The sequence below is a fragment of the Struthio camelus genome, unplaced genomic scaffold, assembly GCF_040807025.1.
Source record: "Struthio camelus isolate bStrCam1 unplaced genomic scaffold, bStrCam1.hap1 HAP1_SCAFFOLD_179, whole genome shotgun sequence".
Classification (NCBI taxonomy): domain Eukaryota; kingdom Metazoa; phylum Chordata; class Aves; order Struthioniformes; family Struthionidae; genus Struthio; species Struthio camelus.
This window is the reverse complement of record NW_027182645.1, coordinates 8,087-34,308: the sequence shown is the minus strand read 5'-3', so window position 1 is coordinate 34,308 and position 26,222 is coordinate 8,087. Positions and strand designations below refer to the sequence as shown.

Below are 26,222 nucleotides of genomic sequence, written 5' to 3'. Positions count from 1 at the left end.
CCCAGCGACCCCCAACCGCCCCCCAACCGCCCCCCAACCGCCCCCAGCGACCCCCAACCGCCCCCAGCGACCCCCAACCGCCCCCCAACCACCCCCCAACCGCCCCGTGACCCCCAACCGCCCCCAACCGCCCCAGCGACCCCCAACTGCCCCCAACCACCCCCAGTGACCCCCAAACGCCCAACTGCCCCCAGCGACCCCCAACTGCCCCCCAACCGCCCCAGCAACCCCCAACTGCCCCCAACCGCCCCCAGCGACCCCCAACTGCCCCCAACCGCCCCCAGTGACCCCCAACTGCCCCCAACCGCCCCCAGCGACCCCCAACTGCCCCCCAACTGCCTCCAGCGACCCCCAACTGCCCCCAGCGACCCCCAATTGCCCAACTGCCCCATAACCGCCCCCAACCGCCCCAACTGCCCCCAATGACCCCCAACTGCCCCCAACGACCCCCAACCACCCCCAGCGACCCCCAACCGCCCCCCAACTGCCCCCAACGACCCCCAACCACCCCCAGTGACTCCCAACCGCCCCCCAACTGCCCCCAACCACCCCCCAACTGCCCCCAGCGACCCCCAACCGCCCCCCAACTGCCAACGACCCCCAACCACCCCCAGCGACCCCCAACCGACCCCCAACTGCCCCCAACCACCCCCAGTGACCCCCCAACACCCCCCAACTGCCCCCAGCGACCCCCAATTGCCCAACTGCCCCATAACCGCCCCCAACCGCCCCCAGCGACCAACTGCCCCCAATTGCCCCCCAAACTGCCCCCAACTGCCCAATTGCCCCACAACCGCCCCAGTGACCCCCAACTGCCCCCCAACCCCCCAACTGCCCCACAGCTGCCCCACAGCTGCCCTCCATCTGCCCCACTGCTGCCGCCAGGGACCCCGTGACGCCCCGACCGCCCCCGGCCCCAAACACGCCTGGAGTCGCAGCTCAGCAAAATAACTTTAATGGCTGGGGGGCGACGGGGGCGGCCGTGGGTCAGAGCATCCTCTGCACCAGCTCCAGCGCCTCCAGCACCTTGTGCAGCTCCGCCTCGGCCTGCGCCAGCTGCCGGGACACCGGCTGTGGGGCCACCCCACGGAGACACCCGCGGGCCCCCTGCCCCACGGCGAGCCCCCATGCACCCTCCCACTCCCCAGAGCCCCACAGAAAGCCCCTGCCCCACAGAGAGCCCCCACCCCTGGAAATCCCTCTGCCCCACGGGGAGCCCCCATGCACCCTCCCGCTCCCCAGAGCCCCACAGAAAGCCCCTGCCCCACAGAGAGCCCCCACCCCTGGAAATCCCCCTGCCCCTCAACACCCCTCACCCCACAGACACATTGGACCCCTCCAGCCCCACGGCAAAGCCCCTGGGGACCATGAAACACCAGAGCTGCGCGAGCAGGAGGGCAGCACAGGGAGAACCCGCCCAACCCCGACCCTGCAGCCCCCCCCGGACCCTCCAGCCCCCCAAGCGCCCCCAGCCCCCTACCTTGGCGGCGTCAGCCTCCTGCACGGCGGGGGGCACCTTGGTGCCATACTCGGGGGCGGCCCGGCGCTCCCGCAGCCGCTCCAGCTGCCGCCCCAGCTCCTCCCGGCGCCCGCCCAGCTTGGCCAGCTCCTTCGGGGCGTCGATCACCCCCTGCGCAGCCCCCGTCAGTCCCGGACGCCGGGGCCCCCCAGACACCTCGGTCCCCCCGCGAGATGCTGAACATCAACATCCCCCTCCAGCCCCGCCGCCCCCATCCCGAACCCCAAGGTCCCATGCCACCCCCATCCCGGACGCCCGGGTCCCTTGCCAGGGCCCCACCTTGAGCAGCAGGTGGACGGTGCAGCGGTCGGAGGCGACGGCCACGGCGCAGCCCGGGGGGGGGCTCTCGCCGGGCTCCAGCACCCGCAGGGCCCCGCAGGACGCCAGGGTCCCGATGTAGCCGCCGCAGCGCCGGGCCCGCGCCGCCCACTCGGCCGCCGGGCACTGCAGGAAGCCTACGGGGCGCGGGGGGGGTCACCCGGATGCCGAGGCCCCTCCCGGTGCCCGCCCGGACGCCGGGGCCCTTCCACCCCCCACCCCCCGGACGCCGGGGCCCTACAGTCGGCCTTGCTCCGCGTGAGGTTGTAGTCGGCGCGGAGGGAGCGGAGGGTCCGGACGATGCCCAGCGCGAACTCCATGGTGGCCTCGAGCTCCATGTCGCGCCAGCAGTACTGCGGGGGGGCGGCCGGGGGTCAACGGGGGCCCCAGACCCCCTTGTCACCCCGTGTCCCTCTGAGACCCTCAGGCCCCCCCCGCTGCCCAAGTCCCCCCCAGCCCCAAACATCCTCTGGGATCCCTAAAGCCGAGCCGAGACTCTTCAGCCCCCTCCGTCACCCCCCAATACCCTCAGGACCCTCCCAGAACACCCCCCAGACCCCTCGTCAACCCTCAATACCCTCAGGACCCCCCAGGCCCCTCATCACCCCCCAATACCCTCAGGACCCCCCCAGAACACCCCCCAGACCCCTCGTCAACCCTCAATACCCTCAGGACCCCCCAGACCCCTCATCACCCCCCAATACCCTCAGGACCCCCCCAGAACACCCCCCAGACCCCTCGTCAACCCTCAATACCCTCAGGACCCCCCAGACCCCTCGTCACCCCCCAATACCCTCAGGACCCCCCCAGAACACCCCCCAGACCCCTCGTCAACCCTCAATACCCTCAGGACCCCCCAGGCCCCTCATCACCCCCCAATACCCTCAGGACCCCCCCAGAACACCCCCCAGACCCCTCGTCACCCCCCAATTCCCTCAGGACCCCCCAGGCCCCCCCAGACCCCCGGTACCTCCTGGGGGTCGGGGTAGGGGCTGACGCAGAGGCTGGGGGGGTCCCCGAGGGGGTCGCGGCGCGGCAGCCGCTGCCACAGCTCCTCGGTGACGAAGGGCATGAAGGGGGCCAGGAGCCGCAGCCCCGCGTCCAGGCAGGTGTAGAGGGTGTCGCGGGCCGCCAGCGCCGCCGCCTCGCCGTCACCGTCACCGTCGCCGTCACCGTCGCCTCGGGCCAGCACCGGCTTCACGCACTCCTGCGGCACCGGCACGTCCCCGTCCCGTCCTCTCCCCACGGCCCCCTCCCGGCGCCCCGTCCCCAGGTCACCACGGCCCCGTCCCCGTCCCCGTCCTCTCCCCACGGCCCCGTCCCGGCGCCCCGTCCCCAGGTCACCACGGCCCCGTCCCCGTCCCCGTCCCCAGGTCACCACGGCCCCGTCCCCGTCCTCTCCCCACGGCTCCGTCCCGGCGCCCCGTCCCCAGGTCACCACGGCCCCGTCCCGTCCTCTCCCCACGGCCCCGTCCCGGCGCCCCGTCCCCAGGTCACCACGTCCCCGTCCCCGTCCCGCACCTGCGTCGTCCCTGTCGCCATCCCAGTTCCCGTCCCTGGGTCCCCCCATGTCTCCCCACATTCTTCCCATCCCTGTGTCCCTGTGTCCCCCATGTCCCCCTGTCCCTCCACGTCCCCTCGTGTTCCTCCCATCTCTCCATGTCCCCCCATGTCCCACCGTCCTCCCACGTCCTCCTGTATCCCCCCGTCCCCCCCGTCCCCCCGTACCAGGTAGACGTCGCAGAGGTCGTACAGCCAGAAGCCGTGAGCGGCCGTGGTGGCGGCGGGGAAGTCGTAGGCGCCCAGCGCAGCCTCGCACTGCTGCACCGCCAGGCTCAGGCGGCTCCGGATCCAGCCCTCCGCCAGCCCCACGGTGCCCCGGGGCTGCGCACACAGGTCAGGGGTGCCGGGGGGCTCGGGGTTCCCAGGGGACCCCAGTCTCCCCTATGGGTCAGGGCTCGCCGGGGCTGGGGGGCCACCAGGGGTCTCGGGTGGCCGCCAGGGGTCGGGGTCTGCCTGTGTGGGTCCTGCCGTGGGTCCCGCCGGTCTGCTGTGGGCCAGGCAGCCTTGGGGGGCTCCTGTGGGTCAGGGTCTCCCTGGGGGGGACTCGTGGGGTCTTGCCATGGGCTGGTGTCCCCCTGTGGTCACCATGGTCTGGGGCCGCATGGGTCAGGGCCCCCCGTGAGCTGGGTCCTCCCCGTGGGGCAGGGTCCTGCTGTGGGTCAGGGCCCCCCGTGAGCTGGGTCCTCCCCGTGGGGCAGGGTCCTGCTGTGGGTCAGGGCCCCCCGTGAGCTGGGTCCTCCCCGTGGGGCAGGGTCCTGCTGTGGGTCAGGGCCCCCCGTGAGCTGGGTCCTCCCCGTGGGGCAGGGTCCTGCTGTGGGTCAGGGCCCCCCGTGAGCTGGGTCCTCCCCGTGGGGCAGGACCCCCCATGGGTTGAGGCCACTGTGGGCCAGGGCCACCACGGGTCGGGACCGGGACCGGGACCGGGACCGGGACCCGCCACGGGTCGAGGCTGCCGTGGGTCGGGGCCGGGGCCGCCGTGGGTCGGCTCACCTGGAGGCCGGCGGGGGGCCGGTACGCGGGGCCGAGGGCGCGCAGGGTGAAGCGGGCGCTGTTCCACAGCTTGTTGCAGAAGTGCCGGTAGCCCAGGACGCGCCCCACGTCCAGGTTGATGTCGCGGCCTGCGGGAGCCGCCGTGGGGCCGGGGCTGCAGGGCCAGGGGGCTGGGGCGGGGGGCACGGGGCAGCCACGGGGTGGCTAGGGCCATGTGGGTCAGCCGTGGGGCGACTGAGGTACACACAACGGCTGTGGGGCACATAGGGGGGCTGTGGAGCACGTGGGTCTGCTCTGCCACAGCTGGGGGGCACGTGGGGCAGCCGTGGGGCAGTGGGGGGCTGCTGTAGGGTGTGCAGGGTGGTTGCGGGGCACGTGGGACAGCCATGGAGCATATGGGGTGGTCATGGGGCAGCCGTGGGGCACACAGGGTGGCTGTGGGGCACATGGGGTCCGCAGGGCAGCTGTGCGGCATGTGGGGCAGCTGCAGGGCCACCGTGGGGTGGCCATGGGGCAGCTGTGGGGCGTGCAGGGCAGCCGTGGGGCAAATGAGGTAGCCGGGGGTGGCTGTGGGGCACATGGGGTGTGCAGGGAGGCCACGGGGCAGACGTAGACTTGTGCAGGGCAGCCATGGGGCACGTGGGGTGGCTGTGGAGCAGCCGTGGGGCACACGGGGTGGCCATGGGGTAGCCGTGGGGCACGTGGGGTGTGCAGGACGGCCGTGGGGCAGCCGTGGGGCACGCAGGACGCACCTTGGGCCGTGTAGGCGCAGAGGGCGAAGCGCAGCGCGTCCGTCCCGCACTCGGGGATCCCGTTGGGGAAGTCGCTTTTCTGGGGGGCAACGTGGGTCAGCCCCACGGCCCGATCAGCCCCCCCCAGCCCCATAGTGACCCCTTCAGCCCCCCATCGCAGCCCCCCAGGATCCTCTGGACCCCCTCCGCCAGCCCCCCAGCAGCCCCTGGCCTCACCTGCCCCCCAGCAGCCCCACCTGCCCCACGGCAGCCCCAGCAGCCCCCCAGCGGCCCCACCTGCCCCACGGCAGCCCCCCGGCAGCCCCAGCAGCCCCCCGGCGGCCCCACCTGCCCCACGGCAGCCCCACAGCAGCCCCAGCAGCGCCCCAACAACCCTACCTGCCCCACGGCAGCCCCAGCAGCCCCCCGGCGGCCCCACCTGCCCCCCAGCAGCCCCACCTGCCCCCCAGCGGCCCCACCTGCCCCCCGGCGGCCCCACAGCAGCCCCACCTGCCCTTGCCGCGCTCGCTCCAGCTCAGCCGGGTCCAGGTTGCTGCTCTCCAGCTGCGCGTGCAGCCCCTGGGGACGGACAGACAGACGGACATGGGGCCCCACCGCCCCCCCCACATCCCCCCTGTGCCCATGACCCCCATATCCTCCAACAGCCCCTCGAGCCACCCACATCCCTGACGCCCCCCCAGCACCCCCCACATCCCCCCACGTTCCCCTTGTGCCCCTGACCCCCACATCCTCCCACAGCCCCTTGAGCCCCCCACATCTCCCCACGTCCCCCCTGTGCCCCGACCCCGCACATCTTCCTGGCCTCCCACGTCCCCCCTGTGCTTGACCCCCAGGGCCTCCTGGGCCCCCAAGGCTCCCTGGCCCCCCCGTGACCCCCCACCCCCACTGCCCCCTTCGTGCCCCCCCGCCCGCGGCCCCCACCCCACCTCGAGGGAGATGCCGGTGACGACGTCCAGGGGGTCGATGACGTTCCCCAGCGACTTGCTCATCTTGCGCCCGTGGGCGTCGCGCACCACGGCGTGCAGGTAGACCTGGGGGGCACGACAGGGGGATCGGGGGGGCCCAGGGGGTGGCTTGGGGGTCCCAGGGTAGCTTAGGGATACCAGGGGGGTTATGGGGTCTCTAGCAGGGCTGCAGAGGTCCCTGGGGCTGTTCAGGGGCACATAGCAGGGTTTGGAGACCCCAGGGGTGGGTGGGGGTCCCTGGGGGGCAGTTTGGGGTCCCCTGGGGCAGTTCAGGGGTCCCTGGAGGAGTTTGGGGTCCCTGAGGGGCAGTTTAAGGGTTCCTGGGGGGTCCAGGGCCCCAGGGGCAGTTTAGGGGAGTTCCCCGGGGGGCAGTTTGGGGGTTACTAGAGGGTCTGGGGTCCCCAGGAGCAAGTAGGGGCCCCCAGGGGGCAGTTCCAGGGGTCCCCAGAGGCAGTTAGGGGAGTCCTTAGGGGAAGTTAGGGGCCCCGAGGGCAATTGAGGATCCCTGGGGGACAGTTTGGGGAGTCCCCAGGGGCAGCTGGGGGTCCCTGGGGGGCAGTTAGGGGTCCCCAGGGGCAGCTGAGGGTCTCTGGGGGGCAGTTAGGGATCCCAGGGACAGTTGGGGGTCCCGAGGGCAGTGTGGGGTGTCTGGGGCAGTTTCGGGGTCCCCAGGGGCAGCTGGGGGTCCCTGGGGGGCAGTTAGGGGTCCCCAGGGGCAGCTGAGGGTCTCTGGGGGGCAGCTAGGGATCCCAGGGGCAGTTGGGGGTCCCTGGGGGGCAGTTAGGGATCCCAGGGGCAGTTGGGGGTCCCGAGGGCAGTGTGGGGTGTCTGGGGCAGTTTCGGGGTCCCCAGGGGCAGCTGGGGTGTCTGGGGGCAGCTGGGGGTCCCGGGGGCGGCTTGGGGGGTCCCCAGGGGCAGCGGGGGTCGCACCTCGCGGAAGGGCAGCTCCCCGGTGAGCGCCAGCCCCAGCATCACCATGCGGGCGACCCAGAAGAAGAGGATGTCGTGGCCGGTCTCCAGCAGCGTCCCGGGGTAGAAGACCTCCAGGTCCTCGCTCTGCGGGGCCGGACGCCTGGGTCCCTCGCACGCCGCGGCCCCCGCCCCGCCCTGCATCCCAGGGCCCCCCAGCCCCTGCCCCGGACGCCGGGGCCCCCCGGACGCCGGGGCCCGCACTCACGGGCTCGGGCCAGCCGAAGATGGAGAAGGGGAAGAGGCCGGAGGAGAACCAGGTGTCCAGGACGTCCTCGTCTGCGGGAGAGCGGGTGGGGGGCCAGTGCGCCCAGTGCCCCCCAGTGCGCCCAGCGTCCCCCAGCACCCCCCAGTGCGCCCAGTGCCCCCCAGTGCGCCCAGCGTCCCCCAGCACTCCCCAGTGCGCCCAGCGCCCCCCAGTGCGCCCAGTGCCCCCCAGTGCGCCCAGCGTCCCCCAGCGCCCCCCAGTGCGCCCAGTGCCCCCCAGTGCGCCCAGCTTCCCCCAGCACCCCCCAGTGTGCCCAGTGCCCCCCAGTGCACCCAGCGTCCCCCAGCACCTCCCAGTGTGCCCAGTGCCCCCCAGTGCACCCAGCGCCCCCCAGCACCCCCCAGTGCACCCAGTGCCCCCCAGTGTGCCCAGCTTCCCCCAGCACCCCCCAGTGTGCCCAGTTCCCCCCAGTGCGCCCAGCTTCCCCCAGCGTCCCCCAGTGTGCCCAGCGTCCCCCAGCACCCCCCAGTGCGCCCAGTGCCCCCCAGTGCACCCAGCGTCCCCCAGCACCTCCCAGTGTGCCCAGTGCCCCCCAGTGCGCCCAGTGTCCCCCAGCGTCCCCCAGTGCTCCCAGCATCCCCCAGCGCTCCCAGTGTCCCCCAGCGCCCCCCCAGTGCGCCCAGCGTCCCCCAGCACCCTCCCAGTGTGCCCAGTGCCCCCCAGTGCTCCCACTGCCCCCCAGCACCCCCCAGCGCTCCCAGTGTCCCCCAGCACCCCCCAGCGCTCCCAGTGTCCCCCAGCACCCTCCCAGTGTGCCCAGTGCCCCCCAGTGCACCCAGCGCCCCCCAGCACCCCCCAGTGCTCCCACTGTCCCCCAGCACCCTCCCAGTGCTCCCAGCACCCCCCAGTGCTCCCACTGTCCCCCAGCACCCTCCTCAGTGCTCCCACTGCCCCCCAGCGCCCCCTCAGTGCTCCCAGTGCCCCCCAGCACCTCCCAGTGCACCCTCCACGTCCCCCAGTGCCCCCCAGCGCCCCCCACCTTGCCGCAGGTCGATGCTCTCCGGCGACACCCCGAACGCGCGGGCGGCCTTGGCCCGGGCCTCGTCCTCGCTGCGGCCGCTCACCCAGTACCGCCCGTCCTCGTCCTGCCCCACAGCGTCAGCCCTACGGCCGTGGCCCCACAGCACCCAGCCCCACGGCACCGATCCAGCCCCACGGCTCCCGCCTGCTCTGCGGCCCCACAGCCCCAGTCCCACGGCACCTGCCCACCACCATGGCCACAGCCCCACAGCACCTACCTGGCCCCCCAATCCCCAGCCCCACAGCATCCAGCCAGCCCGCTGGCTGCGGCCCCACAGCCCCCACGACCCCTTAGCACCACCCAGCCCCACAGCCCCCCCCAGTGCCACCAGCCCCACAGCCGGGTTCCCAGCTGCCCCACAGACCGCCCTGGCCCCCACCACCCACAGGGCCCCCAGCCCCATTGCAGACCCCCCAGACCCCTGGCGACCCACCTCTCCGGGGGGCACGGCAGGGTGGCGCACGGTGACGAAGTACGCGGGGATGCGGTGGCCCCACCACAGCTGCCGCGAGATGCACCAGTCCCTGCGGCGGGGACACGTTGGGGGCCGCCCCACGGCGCCGCAGGCACCAGGGGGCAGAGGGGGCCGGGCACCCGGGGTCTGCGGGGCCGGCGTGGGGCTCGCCAGTCTTCTGTCTGCAGGGAGCTGGCAGGGACGTGGCGGTGGGGCAGGACGTGGGGTCCCCGGGCCGTGGGGCAAAGGGTCCTAGGGGCTGTAGGACAGGGGTCCTGGGGGCTGGGGGGCTGGGGGGCAGGGGCTCCTGGGGGCCGTGGGGCTGGGGGGCAGGCGCCGTGGGGCAGGGCCATGGGGCTGGGGGGCAGGCACCGTGGGGCAGGGCTATGGGGCTCACCGTATGTTGTCCATCCACTGGAACCAGGTGCGCGTGGGGCTGGGGGTCCTGGGGGCCGTGGGGCTGGGGGGCAGGCACTGTGGGGCAGGCGCCGTGGGGCAGGGCTATGGGGCTCACCGTATGTTGTCCATCCACTGGAACCAGGTGCACGTGGGGCTGGGGGGCAGGGGCTCCTGGGGGCCGTGGGGCTGGGGGGCAGGCGCCGTGGGGCAGGGCCATGGGGCTGGGGGGCAGGCGCCGGGGGGCAGGGCTATGGGGCTCACCGTATGTTGTCCATCCACTGGAACCAGGTGCGCATGGGGCAGGGGCTCCCGGGGGCCGTGGGGCTGGGGGGCAGGCGCCGGGGGGCAGGGCCATGGGGCTGGGGGGCAGGCGCCGGGGGGCAGGGCTATGGGGCTCACCGTATGTTGTCCATCCACTGGAACCAGGTGCGCGTGGGGCAGGGGCTCCCGGGGGCCGTGGGGCTGGGGGGCAGGCGCCGGGGGGCAGGGCCATGGGGCCGGGGGGCAGGCGCCGTGGGGCAGGCTATGGGGCTCACCGTATGTTGTCCATCCACTGGAACCAGGTGCGCGCGTGGCCGTGGGGCAGGGGCTCCTGGGGGCCGTGGGGCTGGGGGGCAGGCGCCGGGGGGCAGGGCCATGGGGCCGGGGGGCAGGCGCCGTGGGGCAGGCTATGGGGCTCACCGTATGTTGTCCATCCACTGGAACCAGGTGCGCGCGTGGCCGTGGGGCAGGGGCTCCCGGGGGCCGTGGGGCTGGGGGGCAGGCGCCGGGGGGCAGGGCCATGGGGCTGGGGGGCAGGCGCCGTGGGGCAGGCTATGGGGCTCACCGTATGTTGTCCATCCACTGGAACCAGGTGCGCGCGTGGCCGTGGGGCAGGATGCGCAGGTCCCCCCGGCGCACGGCCTCGGCCGCCCCCCGCGCCAGCCCCTCGCAGCGCAGGTACCACTGCGGCTTCAGCAGCGGCTCCACCACGTCCTTGGAGCGGCTGCGGGGCCGCGGTCAGACCCCCGGCGACCCACAGCCGCCCCACGGCGACCCACAGCCCCCCAGGGCCCCCCATAGCCCTGCCTCCACCCCAAGCAACCCCCAGGCCCTGGTGCCGTCCCTGTCCCCCCACGTCCCACCATCTCCCCAGACCCCTCACGTCCCCCCATCCCGCCCGTGTCCCCTCCGCCCTCGGGTCTCCGTGTCCCCTCCGCCCTCGGGTCTCCGTGTCCCCCCGTGCCCCCCCGTCCCTGTGTCCCCCCGTGCCCCCCCGTCCCTGTGTCCCCCCGTGTCCCCCCGTCCCTGTGTCGCCCCGTGTCCCCCCGTCCCTGTGTCCCCCGTGCCCCCCCGTCCCTGTGTCCCCCCGTGTCCCCCCGTCCCTGTGTCCCCCGTGCCCCCCCGTCCCTGTGTCCCCCCGTGTCCCCCCGTCCCTGTGTCCCCCCGTGTCCCCCCGTCCCCGTGTCCCCCCGTGTCCCCCCCCGTCCCTGTGTCCCCCCGTGCCCCCCGTCCCTGTGTCCCCCCGTCCCTGTGTCCCCCCGTGCCCCCCCGTCCTTGTGCCCCCCCGTCCCTGTGTCCCCCCGTGTCCCCCCCCGTCCCTGTGTCCCCCCGTGTCCCCCCCGTCCCTGTGTCCCCCCGTGCCCCCCGTCCCTGTGTCCCCCCGTCCCTGTGTCCCCCCGTGTCCCCCCCCGTCCCTGTGTCCCCCCGTGCCCCCCGTCCCTGTGTCCCCCCGTCCCTGTGTCCCCCCGTGTCCCCCCCCGTCCCTGTGTCCCCCCGTGTCCCCCCCCGTCCCTGTGTCCCCGTGCCCCCCCGTCCCTGTGTCCCCCCGTGTCCCCCCGTCCCTGTGTCCCCCCGTGTCCCCCCGTCCCTGTGTCCCCCCGTGCCCCCCCCGTCCCTGTGTCCCCCCGTCCCTGTGTCCCCCCGTGCCCCCCCGTCCCTGTGTCCCCCCCCGTCCCCCCCGTCCCTGTGTCCCCCCGTGCCCCCCCGTCCCTGTGTCCCCCCGTGTCCCCCCCGTCCCTGTGTCCCCCCGTGCCCCCCCCGTCCCTGTGTCCCCCCGTGTCCCCCCGTCCCTGTGTCCCCCCGTGTCCCCCCGTCCCTGTGTCCCCCCGTGCCCCCCCCGTCCCTGTGTCCCCCCGTGTCCCCCCGTCCCTGTGTCCCCCCGTGCCCCCCCCGTCCCTGTGTCCCCCCGTCCCTGTGTCCCCCCGTGCCCCCCCGTCCCTGTGTCCCCCCCCGTCCCCCCCGTCCCTGTGTCCCCCCGTGCCCCCCCGTCCCTGTGTCCCCCCGTGTCCCCCCCGTCCCTGTGTCCCCGTGTCCCCCCCGTCCCTGTGTCCCCCCGTGTCCCCCCCGTCCCTGTGTCCCCCCGTGCCCCCCCCGTCCCTGTGTCCCCCCGTGTCCCCCCGTCCCTGTGTCCCCCCGTGCCCCCCCGTCCCTGTGTCCCCCCGTGTCCCCCCCCGTCCCTGTGTCCCCCCGTGCCCCCCCCGTCCCTGTGTCCCCCCGTGCCCCCCGTCCCTGTGTCCCCCCGTGTCCCCCCCCGTCCCTGTGTCCCCCCGTGCCCCCCCGTCCCTGTGTCCCCCCGTGTCCCCCCGTCCCTGTGTCGCCCCGTGCCCCCCCCGTCCCTGTGTCCCCCCGTGCCCCCCCGTCCCTGTGTCCCCCCGTGTCCCCCCCCGTCCCTGTGTCGCCCCGTGCCCCCCCGTCCCTGTGTCCCCCCGTGTCCCCCCCGTCCCTGTGTCCCCCCGTGCCCCCCCGTCCCTGTGTCCCCCCGTGCCCCCCCCGTCCCTGTGTCCCCCCGTGTCCCCCCCCGTCCCTGTGTCCCCCCGTGCCCCCCCGTCCCTGTGTCCCCCCGTGTCCCCCCCGTCCCTGTGTCCCCCCGTGCCCCCCCGTCCCTGTGTCCCCCCGTGCCCCCCCCGTCCCTGTGTCCCCCCGTCCCTGTGTCCCCCCGTGCCCCCCCGTCCCTGTGTCCCCCCCCGTCCCCCCCGTCCCTGTGTCCCCCCGTGCCCCCCCGTCCCTGTGTCCCCGTGTCCCCCCCGTCCCTGTGTCCCCCCGTGCCCCCCCCGTCCCTGTGTCCCCCCGTGTCCCCCCGTCCCTGTGTCCCCCCGTGCCCCCCCGTCCCTGTGTCCCCCCGTGTCCCCCCCGTCCCTGTGTCCCCCCGTGTCCCCCCCCGTCCCTGTGTCCCCCCGTGCCCCCCCCGTCCCTGTGTCCCCCCGTGCCCCCCGTCCCTGTGTCCCCCCGTGTCCCCCCCCGTCCCTGTGTCCCCCCGTGCCCCCCCGTCCCTGTGTCCCCCCGTGCCCCCCCGTCCCTGTGTCCCCCCGTGTCCCCCCCCGTCCCTGTGTCCCCCCGTGTCCCCCCATCCCTGTGTCCCCCCGTGTCCCCCCCCGTCCCTGTGTCCCCCCGTGCCCCCCCGTCCCTGTGTCCCCCCGTGCCCCCCCGTCCGTGTCCCCCCGTGTCCCCCCCCGTCCCTGTGTCCCCCCGTGCCCCCCCGTCCCTGTGCCCCCCCGTCCCTGTGTCCCCCCGTGCCCCCCCGTCCCTGTGTCCCCCCGTGTCCCCCCCGTCCCTGTGTCCCCCCGTGTCCCCCCGTCCCTGTGTCCCCCCGTGCCCCCCCGTCCCTGTGTCCCCCCGTGTCCCCCCCCGTCCCTGTGTCCCCCCGTGTCCCCCCGTCCCTGTGTCCCCCCGTGCCCCCCCCGTCCCCAGACCCACCTGCAGATGGGCACCACCATGGGGTTGTCCCGGACGCCCCGGAAGAGCCCCCGCTGCTTCAGCGCCTCCAGCACGGCGCCCCGGGCCTCGAACCGCCGCATGCCCTGGGCGACACCGCCGCCTCCCCCGTGTCCCCCACGCGTCCCCTTGCCCCCCATCCGTCCCTCACCCCCCCGTCCCCTGTGCCCCCCGTGTCCAGTGTCTGCCCCCACGCCCCTCGGGTCCCCCCATGTCCCCCCGTGCCCCACATCCCCTGGGCCCCCCATCCATCCCCCCGTCCCTTGGTGTCCTATGTGCCCCCCGCGCGCCCATGTCCTGCATCCCCCCGTGTCCCCCGTCCACCCCCGTGTCCCCCAGTGTCCTGCATCCCCCCGTGTCCCCCGTCCACCCCCGTGTCCCCCAGTGTCCTGCATCCCCCCATGTCCCGTGTCCATCCCCGTGTCCCCCCTTGGCCCACGTCCCCCGTGTCCCCCGTCCACCCCCGTGTCCCCCAGTGTCCTGCATCCCCCCGTGTCCTGTGTCCATCCGTGTCCCCCAGTGTCCTGCATCCCCCCACGTCCCACGTCCAACGTGTCCCACATCCTCCCATGTCCCCCGTCCATCCCCGTGTCCCCCTTGGCCCACGTCCCCCGTGTCCCCCAGTGTCCTGCATCCCCCATGTCCAGCGTCCATCTGTGTCCCGTGTCCCACATCCCCCCATGTCCCATGTCCATCCCCGTGTCCCCCCTTGGCCCACGTCCCCCGTGTCCCCCGTCCACCCCCGTGCCCCCCGGTGTCCTGCATCCCCCCACGTCCCACGTCCTTCCCCGTGTCCCCCCCACGTCCCCCGCCCCCCGTGTGCCCCCGGGCGCGCACCAGGAAGGGGGGGGGCACGTTGACGAGCCGCCCCTCGTCGCTCAGCACGGTGACGCAGGGCAGCCCGTGGCGCTGCCCCACCTCGAAGTCGGTGGCGTCGTGGGCCGGGGTGATCTTCACCGCGCCTGGGGCGGGGGCGGAGCCTCTGCAGGGGCAGCCCCGCCCCTGCCCGGCCCCACCCCTGCCCGGCCCCGCCCCCTGCCCAGCCCCGCCCCCTGCCCACAGCACCAAGCCCCGCCCCCAATGGCCCCACCCCAACCCCAGCACAGCTTAGCCCCGCCCCAAGCCCCGCCCACCCACAACCCCACCCCGAAGGAAGCCCCGCCCCCGCCGAGGCCCCGCCCCGTACCGGTGCCGAAGGCGACGTCGACGAATCCGTCGTGGATGATGGGGAGGCTCCGCCCCGTAAAGGGGTGACGGACGCGGCGCCCCCGCAGGTGCTGGGGACAGTGCGTCACTGCCCCGCCCACGGGCTCCACCCCCGCCTGGCCCCGCCCACACTGCCCCACAGGCCCCGCCCCAGCCTCACCCACCACCCCCTGGAGAGCGCTGGCCCCACCCCCTGCTGTGCCCCGCCCCAGCAAACCCCTCCCCTGGGCCAGCCCCGCCCTGGGTAAGCCCCACCCCCAGGACCCCACCCCGGGATAAGCCCCGCCCCCACGAGTGGCCCCGCCCCGGCCCCGCCCACCTGGTAGCGGGGGTCGTCAGGGTGCACGGCCACGGCCACGTCCCCCAGCATCGTCTCCAGGCGGGTCGTCGCCACGACGACCTCCTCCTCCTCTGGGGGCGGGGTCAGCCTCCGCCGGCCACGCCCCCGCGCCCGGCCACACCCCCGTCCTGTCCCCATCCCGTCCCCGTTCCCTCCCTGTCCCTGTCCCGTCCCGCGTCCCCGTCCCGTCCCCGCGCCGCCTCCCCCGTCCCGTCCCGTCCCCGTCCCATGTCCCCGTCCCATCCCGCGTCCCCGTCCCATCCCCGTCCCATGTCCCCGTCCCATCCCGCGTCCCCATCCCGTCCCTGTCCCCGTGCCACCTCCCGTCCCTGTCCCATGTCCCCCGTCTTGTCCCGCATCCCCGTCCCGTCCCGTCCCCGTCCCATGTCCCCGTCCCATCCCGCGTCCCCATTCCGTCCCTGTCCCCGTGCCACCTCCCGTCCCTGTCCCATGTCCCCCGTCTCGTCCCGCATCCCCGTCCCGTCCCGTCCCCGTCCCATCCCGCGTCCCCATCCCGTCCCTGTCCCCGTGCCACCTCCCGTCCCTGTCCCATGTCCCCCGTCTTGTCCCGCATCCCCGTCCCGTCCCCGTCCCATCCCGCGTCCCCATCCCGTCCCTGTCCCCGTGCCACCTCCCGTCCCTGTCCCATGTCCCCCGTCTTGTCCCGCATCCCCGTCCCGTCCCATGTCCCCGTCCCATCCCGCGTCCCCATCCCGTCCCCATCCCGTCCCGCGTCCTCCTCTCCAGTCCCCGTCCCTTCCCATCCCTGTGCCGTCTCCCCCGTCCTGTCCCATCCCCGTCCCATGTCCCCATCCCGTCCCTGTCCCCGTGCCGCCTCCCCCGTCCCGTCCCCATCCCGTCCCATGTCCCCGTCGCATCCCCATCCCGTCCCTGTTCCCGTCCCGCCTCCTCCGTCCCCGTCCCATCCCGCGTCCCCCCCTCCGGTCCTCGTCCCATCCCGCGTCCCCATCCCACGTCCCTGCGCTGCGTCCCTGTGCCGTGTGCCCCATCCCCATCCCCATCCTGCTGCGTCCCCCCGTCCCCACCGTGGTCCTCCAGGACGTAGGCGAAGGACACCAGGACGCCGAACTCCACCTTGGCCTCGTAGCCCGGCACCGACAGCAGCGTCCGGCCACCCAGCTCCTTCTTGTCCACCTGCGGCGGCCGCACCCTGACCGCCCGAGCCCCCCGGACGCCCCCCGGACACCCCACAGCCCTCGCAGCCGCCCCGTGTGTCCCCTCACGTCCCACATCCCTGTCCCACCTCGATGTCGGAGATGGCCAAGAGCAGGGTGCAGGAGCAGCCAGCCCCACGTCCGCAGGTCCCCCCATGTGTCCCCCCCATGTCCCCCCGCGTCCCCCCCGCGTCCCACCTCGATGTCGGAGATGGCCGACTTGAGGGCGCAGGACCAGTTGACCAGGCGCTTGCTGCGGTAGATCAGCCCCTCGTCGTGCAGCCGCACGAAGGCCTCGCACACCGCGCGCGAGAGTTTCTGCGCAGAGCCGTCAGGGTCGCTATAGACCCCCACGGCCCCTATAGACCCCCACGGCCCCTATAGACCCTCATGGGCCCCTACGGACCCCACCGATCCCTATAGACCTGCACGGGCCCTGGATTACTATACAAATCCCCACTGACTACCTCAGCATCCAACAGCCCCCTATGGGTCCCACAGACCCTGTGGACCCCTACAGACCCCAACGGACCCCTATGGAGCCCACAGACCCCATCAGTGCCACCAGACCCCGGTAGACCCTGCCTAGACCCCCACAGACCCCTACGGACGCCGGGTCCCCTACGGAGCCCTGTGCGCCCCTACGGCCCCCTCTGGCCCCCTATGGAGCCCTGCAGCCCCCCAGACGCCCCCTCGCCCCCGGCCTGGGCAGCGCCCCGCGGCCCAGCAGCCCCATCGCGTGTCCCCTGCCACCGCGTGTCCCCCCGCTCACAGGGTCCATGGTGAAGCAGGCCCGGTCCCAGTCCATGGAGGTGCCCAGGCGCCGCAGCTGGTGGTAGATGCGGTCGCCCTTCCTGGGGGGAGACGTGGGGCTGGGGGGGCCACAGGGACCCTACGGAGCCCCTATGGGGCTGGGGGCGCCTACGGGAGACGCACAGGGGACGCGCGGGGATGGAGGGGGACGTGGGGGGCGCTCGCTCCTCCTTCCGGTGCTGGATGTCACGTGGGGAGGGGTCGCCGTGGGGGGACATGCGGGAGACACGCGAGGACACACGGGGGACATGCGAGGACACCGGGGGGCACATGAGGACACACAAGGACACAGGGGGACGCGCAGGGACCCGGGGGGACGCGGGGGGACACTCACTCCTCCTTCCAGCGCCAGACCTCGCGCAGGAAGGTCTCACTGCGGGGGAGCACGTGGGGACGCAGGGGACGCGCAGGGACCCGGGGGGGACACGAGGGGACAGCATGGGACATCGGGGGGACGCGGGGGGACGCGCAGGGACGCGGGGGGACACTCACTCCTCCTTCCAGCGCCAGACCTCGCGCAGGAAGGCCTCGCGGCCCAGCTGGTGCCGCGTGCGCCCCGACTCGCGCCACAGCCGCCGCTCCACCACCACCTGGGTGGCGATGCCGGCGTGGTCGCAGCCCGGCACCCACAGCGTCGTCGCCCCCCGCATCCGGTGCCTGCGGGACGCCCGGCCGTGGGGCGGGGGCGCCCGTGAGGGGCTCTGCGGGGTGCTGGGACCCCCCCAGGGAGGGGTGCAGGGTCCCGTGGGGAGGCAGGACACCGGGGGCCCACGGGGGGGTCCCAGGGGCTCTGTGGGGCGGTGGGGGGCATGGGGGGGCCCAAGGGCTCCATGGGGCAGGGGGTCCCAAGCAGTTCATGGGGCAGGGGGGTCCCAGGGGCTCCCGGGGGGTGGGGGACAGGAAGGGCCCCATGAGAACCCTGGGGGCCCAGAGGTGCTGTGGGGCCAGGGGGGCCCAAGGGGTCTGCGGGGCAGGGGGAGTCCCAGGGGCCAGGGAGTCCTGGGGGTCCATTGGGCAGGGGGCCTGGGGGCTCCAGGGGGGGGCTCAGGGGGTCCCAGGAGTCCATTGGGCAGGGGGCCTGGGGGGACCAGGGGGGGGCCCGGGGGGGGTACAGGAAGGGCCCCACAAGACCCCTGGGGGCCCAGAGGGGCTGTGGGGCCAGGGGGGCCCAGGGGCTCCGGGGGGAGGGGGCTCAGGGGGTCCCAGGAGTCCATTGGGCAGGGGACCTGGGGGACCTGGGGGGGGCTCAGGGGGTCCCGGGGGGGTACAGGAAGGGCCCCACAAGACCCCTGGGGGCCCAGAGGGGCTGTGGGGCCAGGGGGGCCCAGGGGCTCCAGGGGGAGGGGGCTCAGGGGGTCCCAGGAGTCCATTGGGCAGGGGGCCTGGGGGGACCGGGGGGGGGTACAGGAAGGGCCCCACAAGACCCCTGGGGGCCCGGGGGCGCCGCGGGTCTCACCAGCGGGTCAGGGCGTCCTGGATGGCGCCGGTGAGCGCGTGGCCGAGGTGCAGCGAGCCGGTGACGTTGGGCGGCGGGAGGCACATCATGAAGAGGCCGCGCGGGTTGGGCTGCGCCAGGCTGGCGCGCTGCGGGGCGGCACGGCACGGGGCCTCGCACGGGGCCTCGCACGGGGCACGGCCGCGCACGAGGGCTCCGCCGGGCACGGGGCCTCGCACGGGGCCTCGCACGGGGCACGGCCGCGCACGAGGGCTCCGCCGGGCACGGGGCCTCGCACGGGGCCTCGCACGGGGCCTCGCACGGGGCACGGCCGTGCACGAGGGCTCCGCCGGGCACGGGGCCTCGCACGGGGCCTCGCACGGGGCCTCGCACGGGGCACTGCCACGCACGAGGGCTCCGCCGGCCGAGCACGGGGCCTCGCACGGGGCACTGCCACGCACAAGGGCTCCGCCGGGCACGGGGCACGGCTGCGCACGAGGGCTCCGCCGGGCACGGGGCACGCCCGCGCACGAGGGCTCCGCCGGGCACGGGGCCTCGCACGAGGGGCGTGCGCGGGGCTCCGCCGGGCACGAGGGCTTCAGACAGGGCAACCGCACGGGGGCACGGCTGCGCACGAGCCACGCACGAGGGCCTCGCACAGGGCCGCCGCGTCGCCCTGGGCATTACGCGGGGATGCCGAAACGGGGGCCTCACGTAAGGACGCACGCTCGCCCGGGGCACGTTCGCACGACTCACCCCGTACTCGGGCTTGAAGAAGCCCTGGCGCTCCCACCACGGGTACCAGGCCGCCTCCACGTACCGCGGGCTGTACGACTCGGGCATGGGGCCGCTCACGTCTGCGCCGCCCCGTCAGCGCCGGGGCGCCACGTCGCGACACGTCCCCCCCGCCCCGCTTCCCCCCCCGGCCCCGTTTCCCCCACCCCTCCGCCCCCCACATTTGCCCCCCCGCACCCCAGCCCGGCCCCTCTCACCCTTCTTCTCCCCCGGCGGCGTCTCCCGGTCGTAGGTGACGACCCCGAGCTCCTTCCGCTCCTTCTTCTCCTTCTTCTCCCCCTTTGCTGCCTTCTGTGGGACCGGCACGCAGGTGACGCCCCCCCGCCATGGGGCCGGCCCTGGGCCCCGCCATGGGGCACAGCCCCGACCTGCCGCGGGTCCTATCCCACCATGGGGCCCGTCCCCGTTCTGCCATAGGGCCCACTCCGCCGTGGGGCCCGTCCCCGTCCCACCATGGTGCCCGTCCCCGCTCCGCCGTGGGGCCCGTCCCGCCGTGGGGCCCGTCCCCGGCCCCGTCCCACCATGGTGCCCGTCCCCGCTCCGCCGTGGGGCCCGTCCCCGCTCCGCCGTGGGGCCCGCGCCCACCTCCTGCTGCTGGCTCTTCTCTTTCTTCTGCTGGAATTTCTCCATCTTCTCCCTCTTCTTCGCCTCCTTCTTCAGCTGCGACGCGCTCTTGGCCGGGGGGGCGGCGCCCGGCCCCACGGCGCCCGGCCCCACGGCCTCAGGCTCCTCTGGGGGGCAGCAGGGTCAGGCTCGGCGCCCCGGCTCCCCCGGCCCCCCGCAGCCCCCGGCCCAGCCCCACTCACCCAGGGGGGCGCCGGCGGCCCCCTCCCCGCACAGCGCCACGGGGCCCAGCACCGCCTGGAAGTGGGGCTGGTGGACGCAGGTGAGGAACCAGCGCAGCACGTGGGGGAACGGGGCCCGGGCGGCCGGGCCCAGCACCTGCGCGGCGACACGGACGCCCGTCGGCCCCGGCACGCGGGCGCGGGGACACCCGGACGGGGACCCGACCGGCGCGGGGACACCCACCAACACGGGGACACCCAGACAGGGACCCGACCGGCGCGGGGACACCCACCAACGCGGGGACCCGACCGGCGCGGGGACACCCACCAACACGGGGACACCCAGACAGGGACCCGACCGGCGCGGGGACCCGAACGGCACGGGGACACCCACCAACACGGGGACACCTGGACAGGGACCCAACCGGCGCGGGGACCCGACCGGCACGGGGACACCCACCAACACGGGGACCTGACCGGCGCGGGGACACCCACCAACGCGGGGACACCCGGATGGGGATCCGACCGGCGCGGGGACATCCACTAACGCAGGGACCCGGACGGGGACCCGACCGGCGCGGGGACACCCAGACAGGGACCCGACTGGCGCAGGGACCTGACTGACGCGGGGACACCCGGACAGGGACCCGACTGACGCGGGGACCCGACCGGCACGGGGACACCCGGACGGGGACCCGACTGACGCGGGGACCCGACCGGCACGGGGACACCCAGACAGGGACCCGACCGGCGCGGGGACCCGACCGACGCGGGGACCTGACTGACGCGGGGACACCCGGACGGGGACCCGACTGACGCGGGGACCCGACCGGCACGGGGACACCCGGACGGGGACCCGACCGGCGTGGGGACCCGACCGGCACGGGGACACCCGGACGGGGACCCGACTGACGCGGGGACCCGACCGGCACGGGGACACCCGGACGGGGACCCGACCGGCGCGGTGGCCCGCGGGAACACGGCTGCGCACGCGAGACGGTGAGGCAGAGCCGTGCTGGGGCACGCGGGGACCGGCAGAGGTGCGTGGGGACACAGGGGTCACGCTGGGGGACGCGGGGGGCACGCGGGGAGGACGGGGGCCGGGCGGACTGGCAGCTCACGCGCTGGAAGGGCAGCAGCAGGGCGCAGGTGACGGTGACGTCGGCCAGCGTCACGCTCTCGCCCACCAGGAAGGTCCGCGGCCGCAGGTGGGAGTCCAGGGCCGCCAGCGCCCGCCGCAGCGCCGCCCGCGCCCGCTCCTCCGTCTGCCGCCGGGCCCAGGCGTCCGGGTGGGTCCAGGCTCCGCCCGGGGGCCCCCCGGCCCCGGGTCCTGTCCCGGCTCCTGCCCGGCCCCCCCCCAGCCCCCCAGCCCGTGTCTCTGGTCGTCCCCCCGGACCCCCCATCCCCGGTCCCCCCGGTCCCCTGTCTCCTCCCCCACCGCTGGCCCCCCGTGTCCCCCCCATGTTCGGTCCCCTCAGTGCCCCCCATCCCCCCCGGTCCCCCCCCATGCTCGGTCCCCCCGGTGCCCCGTGTCCCCCCCATGCTCGGTCCCCCCGGTGCCCCGGTGCCCACTGTCCCCCCCATGTTCGGTCCCCCCCGGTCCCCCCGTGTCCCCATGTTCCGTCCCCTCGGTCCCCCCCATGCTCGGTCCACCCGGTGCCTGGGTGCCCCCCCGGTGCCCATTGTCCCCCCCATCCCCAGTCCCCCCGGTCCCCCCGTGTCCCCATCCCTGGTCCCCCCAGTCCCCCCGGTCCCCCCCATCCCCAGTCCCCCCGTGTCCCCATCCCCAGTCCCCCCGTGTCCCCATCCCCGGTCCCCCCGGTCCCCCCGTGTCCCCATCCCCGGTCCCCCCAGTCCCCCCGGTCCCCATCCCTGGTCCCCCCAGTCCCCCCGGTCCCCCCCATCCCCAGTCCCCCCGTGTCCCCATCCCCGGTCCCCCCGGTCCCCCCGGTCCCCCCGTGTCCCCATCCCCGGTCCCCTCGGTCCCCCCGGTCCCCCCATCCCTAGTCCCCCCAGTCCCCCCCATCCCCGGTCCCCCCGGTGCCCCCGGTGCCCCCGGTGCCCCGCACCTCCCCGCCCGGGCGGCGGGCGGCCACGGCGGCGGCGGGCAGCAGCTCGGCCTCGGCGAACGCCACCCACTGGCGCACGAGGGCGGCGGCGGCGGCGCCGCGGCCCAGCAGCGCGGGCGGGCTGAGGAAGAGCGCGGCGGCGCCCGGCCCGGCCAGCAGCCGCCCCGCCGGCGTCCGCAGCGCCGGCAGCGCCCCGGGGCCCGCGCCCGGCGCCGCCGCCACCCGCTCCAGCTCCAGCGCCGCCGCCGCCCCGCCGTACCGGGCGGCGATCAGCACCCGCTGCGCCGCCGCGTCCTCGGGCGGCGGCCGCAGGAAGAGCCGCGGCGCCGCCATGGCCGCGCGCCGGGCCGGCGGGCGGGGGGCACCGGGGGCACCGGGGGCACCGGGGGCGGCAGCGGAGGCGGCAGCGGAGGCGGCACCGGCGGCACCGGGAACCGGAGCGGCGGCGGGGCCGGAGCGACGGCGGCGGCGGCGGCGGCGGGGCCGGAGGGGGCGGGGCCGGAGGGGGCGGGGCCGGCGGGCGCGGAGGGGGCGGGGCCGGCGCGGTCCCGGAGCCGCCGTCGGTACCTGCTGCCGGTGCGTGGGGAACCGCGTGGAGCCGCGCGCACCGCGCATGCGCCGCCAGCGCCTGCCCCCGCCCCGCGCATGCGCCCGTCCCGCCCCGCGCCCCGGGCTGCTCCCGGATTGGCTGCTGCCGCTGCGCAGGCTCAGTCAGCGCTGTGTGTGCGGGGGGGGGGGGGGAGGAGGGGGGCGGGGCGGGCTCCCGGATCATAGAGCCGTGCGGCTCGGCGGGGCAGAGCGGCCACCGCGGGTTACGGAGCGCGTCCGGCGACCCCTGGCGGCGGGCGAACAGCCGGGTCCTCCGGGGACCCCCAATCCCCCCCCACCCGGGACCCAGGCGTCCGAGACCCCCCCCCCAACGCCTTCCAGGGACCCAGGCGTCCGGGGAACGTTACCCTCCCCCCACCCAGGAGTCCAGGGCCCCCCAACTCCCCACCCGGGACCCCGGCATCCGGGACCCCCCAACCTCCCACCAGGGACCCCGGCATCCGGGACCCCCCAACCCCCCCCCGAGGGACCCCGGCGTCCGGGGACGCAGCCACGACACAGCCAGGTCCGGGTGCCCGTCACCAGCGTTTATTGCGCCCCGCCGCCGCCCGGACGCCGGGGCTCACCCCCCCGGCCCCCGCGGGGCTGGGGCGCAGCGGTGAACCCCGGCGTCCGGGCGAGCAGGGGGGTCTCGGGGAGGGCGTCGGGGTGAGGTAGAGAAACGGGGGGCAGCGGAGTGGGGGCCCCGGCATCCGGGCCGGGGAGGGGGTGACGGGGCCCCGGCGTCCGGGGGGCCCCGGCGTCCGGGCTCACTGCTTCTGCTGCAGGGCCTCCTTGCGGGCGGCGTCCTGGAGCAGCTGCGTGTCGACCTCGTCGGCCGGGAGCTGCACGTAGCGCACGACCGAGCCCCGGATGAAGCAGTTCTTCACCGACAGCTGCGGGGGACCCAGGCGTCCGGGCGTCAGCGGGGCCCCGGGGGACCCCGGCATCGGAGGGCCTGGGGCACCGCGGCCGGCCCGGGGGGGACCCAGGCGTCCAGGGTGGTTGGGCCCAGGTGTCCGGGGGACCCAGGTGTCCGGGAGACCCCGGCATCGGAGGGCCTGGGGCACCGCGGCCGGCCCGGGGGGGACCCAGGCGTCCGGGGGACCCCGGCATCGGAGGGCCTGGGGCCCGGGGGGGACCCAGGCGTCCGGGGGACCCCGGCATCGGAGGGCCTGGGGCACCGCGGCCGGCCCGGGGGGGACCCAGGCGTCCGGGGGACCCCGGCATCGGAGGGTCTGGGGCCCGGGGGGGACCCAGGCGTCCGGGGGACCCAGGCGTCCGGGCCTTACCATGTGCGGGTACTTCTCGGGGTCGGTGACGCTGATGTCCGTCAGTTTGATGTTCAGGTACTGCGGGGACGCGGGGGGGTCACGGCCTGGGAACCCCGAGGGTCCTGCCCCCGACGATCCCCTCCACCCCACAGACCCCCGTGGGCCCAACCTGCCCCCCCGGTCCCGTCCCACCGAGGGATCCAGCCCCCCCCCGGGACCCCCGCAGCCCCCTTCCCCCCCCGTGGCCCCTGGCCCCACTCACCTGGTCCACGGAGTGCAGCGTCCCGCAGATGCTGGGGGGAGAGAGAGTTACCCGGACGCCTGGGCCCCGTGGGGGGGGGGTCCCGGACGCCTGGGCCCCGTGGGGGGGGGGTCCCGGACGCCTGGGCCCCGTGGGGGGGGTCCCGGACGCCCGAGTCCCCGTGGGGGGGGGAGGCTGGACGCCTGGGCCCTGTAGGGGTGGGAGGCCGGACGCCTGGGCCCCGTGGGGGGGGGTTCCCGGACGTCTGGACCCCGTGGGGGGGTTCCCAGACGCCTGGGCCCCGTGGGGGGGGTCCCGGACGCCGGAGTCCCCGTGGGGGTGGGAGGCCGGATGCCGGAGTCCCCGTGGGGGTGGGAGGCCGGACGCCTGGGCCCCCGTGGGGGTGGGTCCCGGACGCCTGGGCCCCGTGGCGGGGGTCCCGGACGCCGGGGTCCCCGTGGGGGGGGGAGGCCGGACGCCTGGGCCCCGTGGGGGGGGGAGGCCGGACGCCTGGGCCCCGTGGCGGGGGTCCCGGACGCCGGGGTCCCCGTGGGGGGGGGAGGCCGGACGTCTGGACCCCGTGGGGGGGTTCCCGGACGCCTGGGCCCCGTGGGGGGGGTCCCGGACGCCGGAGTCCCCGTGGGGGTGGGAGGCCGGACGCCTGGACCCCCGTGGGGGTGGGTCCCGGACGCCTGTGCCCCGTGGGGGGGGTCCCGGACGCCGGAGTCCCCGTGGGGGTGGGAGGCCGGACGCCGGAGCCCCCGTGGGGGTGGGTCCCGGACGCCTGGGCCCCGTGGGGGGGGTCCCGGACGCCGGAGTCCCCGTGGGGGTGGGAGGCCGGACGCCTGGGCCCCCGTGGGGGTGGGTCCCGGACGCCTGGGCCCCGTGGCGGGGGTCCCGGACGCCGGGGTCCCCGTGGGGGTGGGAGGCCGGACGCCTGGGCCCCGTGGGGGGGGGTCCTCACCTGAGGTCGTTCTTGAGCTCCACCACGACGTCTTTGCCCACGAGGGACTTGAAGAAGGAGTAGAAAAGCTGCGGGGACACGGACACGGGGGTCGCGCGGGGCCGCTGCTGCCCGCCGCCGCCCCCGGCCCCGCGGCCCGCTCCGCCCCGCCCCCCCGGGCCCCCCCGGCGCTCCCGGCCCCCCCTCGAGCCCCCCGGGCCCCCCCACGAGCCCCCCGGCCCCGCCGACCATCGCGGCCGCCGCTGCCCCACGCGCCAGGGAACCGGCGAGGCCCCGCCCCCTTCCGCCGCGCGCGGAGCAGCCGCCCTGGCCCCGCCCCCGGGGGCGGACCCGCCGTCCTGGCCCCGCCCCCGAACGGAATCGCTGGTCTGGCCCCGCCCCGGGGGCGGACCCGCCGGCCTGGCCCCGCCCCCGAACGGAATCGCTGGTCTGGCCCCGCCCCCAGGGGCGGAGCCCGCCGCCCTGGCCCCGCCCCCGAACGGAATCGCCGCCCTGGCCCCGCCCCGGGGGCGGACCCGCCGGCCTGGCCCCGCCCCCGAACGGAATCGCTGGTCTGGCCCCGCCCCCGGGGGCGGACCCGCCGCCCTGGCCCCGCCCCCGAACGGAATCGCTGGTCTGGCCCCGCCCCCGGGGGCGCCCGCGGCACCCGGCCAGGCCGCCGCCCGCGGGCCCAGGCGTCGGAGGGGCCCCGGCGTCCGGCCGCGCCCCCGCCCCCGCCCATCGCCGCCCGGGCGGGGCCGCCGCGAGCGACCGGGCGCGGGAGGGGGACACGCGGGACACAGGGGACGTGGGGTGGGGACACGGGGGTCACGGGGACACGGGGGACACGGGGACCTGGGGGACGTGGGGTGGGGACACGGGGGTCACGGGGACATGGGGGTCACGGGGACATGGGGGTCACGGGGACCTGGGGGACGTGGGGTGGGGACACGGGGGTCACAGGGACACGGGGGTCACAGGGACACGGGGGTCACAGGGACATGGGGGACGTGGGGTGGGGACACGGGGGTCACAGGGACATGGGGGTCACGGGGACCTGGGGGACGTGGGGTGGGGACACGGGGGTCACGGGGACACGGGGGTCACAGGGACACGGGGGTCACGGGGACCTGGGGGACGTGGGGTGGGGACACGGGGGTCACAGGGACATGGGGGTCACAGGGACATGGGGGTCACGGGGACCTGGGGGACGTGGGGTGGGGACACGGGGGTCACGGGGACACGGGGGACACAGGGACACGGGGGACGTGGGGTGGGGACACGGGGGTCACGGGGACATGGGGGTCACAGGGACATGGGGGACACGGGGACTTGGGGGACACAGGGGTCACGGGGACTCGGGGGACACGGGGACCTGGGGGACGTGGGGTGGGGACACGGGGGTCACGGGGACACGGGGGTCACGGGGACATGGGGGACACGGGGGTCACGGGGACACGGGGGTCACAGGGACATGGGGGACACGGGGGTCACGGGGACACGGGGGTCACAGGGACACGGGGGTCACGGGGACCTGGGGGACGTGGGGTGGGGACACGGGGGTCACGGGGACACGGGGGTCACAGGGACACGGGGGTCACAGGGACACGGGGGACACGGGGGTCTCGAGGACCCGGGGGACACGGT

General features: G+C 76.2%; 2 protein-coding genes across 4 annotated transcripts; both read right to left on the bottom strand.

Annotated features, from left to right (window-relative positions):
* Nucleotides 1-939: 939 nt before the first annotated feature.
* Nucleotides 940-20,725, bottom strand: VARS1 (valyl-tRNA synthetase 1). Of its 3 annotated transcripts, XM_068929298.1 has the most exons (29): nt 20,582-20,725; nt 19,482-19,617; nt 19,261-19,406; nt 18,873-18,966; nt 18,637-18,737; nt 17,902-18,029; nt 16,938-17,102; nt 16,405-16,486; nt 15,831-15,950; nt 15,504-15,612; nt 14,437-14,528; nt 14,098-14,188; nt 13,749-13,873; nt 12,894-12,997; nt 10,045-10,203; nt 8,799-8,889; nt 8,324-8,429; nt 7,285-7,355; nt 7,038-7,163; nt 6,069-6,173; nt 5,632-5,700; nt 5,143-5,221; nt 4,391-4,518; nt 3,566-3,721; nt 2,808-3,044; nt 2,079-2,190; nt 1,799-1,974; nt 1,481-1,630; nt 940-1,056 (listed from the first exon to the last, which is right to left on the bottom strand). In XM_068929298.1, exons 3-29 carry the CDS (start codon nt 19,303-19,305, stop codon nt 988-990), a joined length of 3,090 nt encoding a protein of 1,029 aa, XP_068785399.1. In that variant the 5' UTR covers nt 19,306-19,406; nt 19,482-19,617; nt 20,582-20,725; the 3' UTR covers nt 940-987. The 3 variants fall into 3 exon arrangements, 2 of the variants coding, with proteins under 2 accessions (XP_068785399.1, XP_068785398.1); XR_011138281.1 differs by lacking the exon at nt 20,582-20,725 and having other exon boundaries at nt 4,391-4,642; nt 19,482-19,611; XM_068929297.1 differs by lacking the exon at nt 20,582-20,725 and having other exon boundaries at nt 18,873-18,963; nt 19,482-19,611.
* A 1,920-nt stretch (nt 20,726-22,645) lies between these two features.
* LSM2 (LSM2 homolog, U6 small nuclear RNA and mRNA degradation associated) lies at nt 22,646-24,897 on the bottom strand. Its single transcript, XM_068929295.1, has 5 exons — nt 24,825-24,897; nt 24,597-24,664; nt 23,654-23,684; nt 23,410-23,469; nt 22,646-23,013 (listed from the first exon to the last, which is right to left on the bottom strand). The coding sequence occupies exons 1-5, from the start codon at nt 24,825-24,827 to the stop codon at nt 22,888-22,890; spliced, it is 288 nt and encodes a 95-aa protein (XP_068785396.1). The 5' UTR covers nt 24,828-24,897; the 3' UTR covers nt 22,646-22,887.
* Between the last annotated feature and the right edge of the window lie 1,325 nt (nt 24,898-26,222).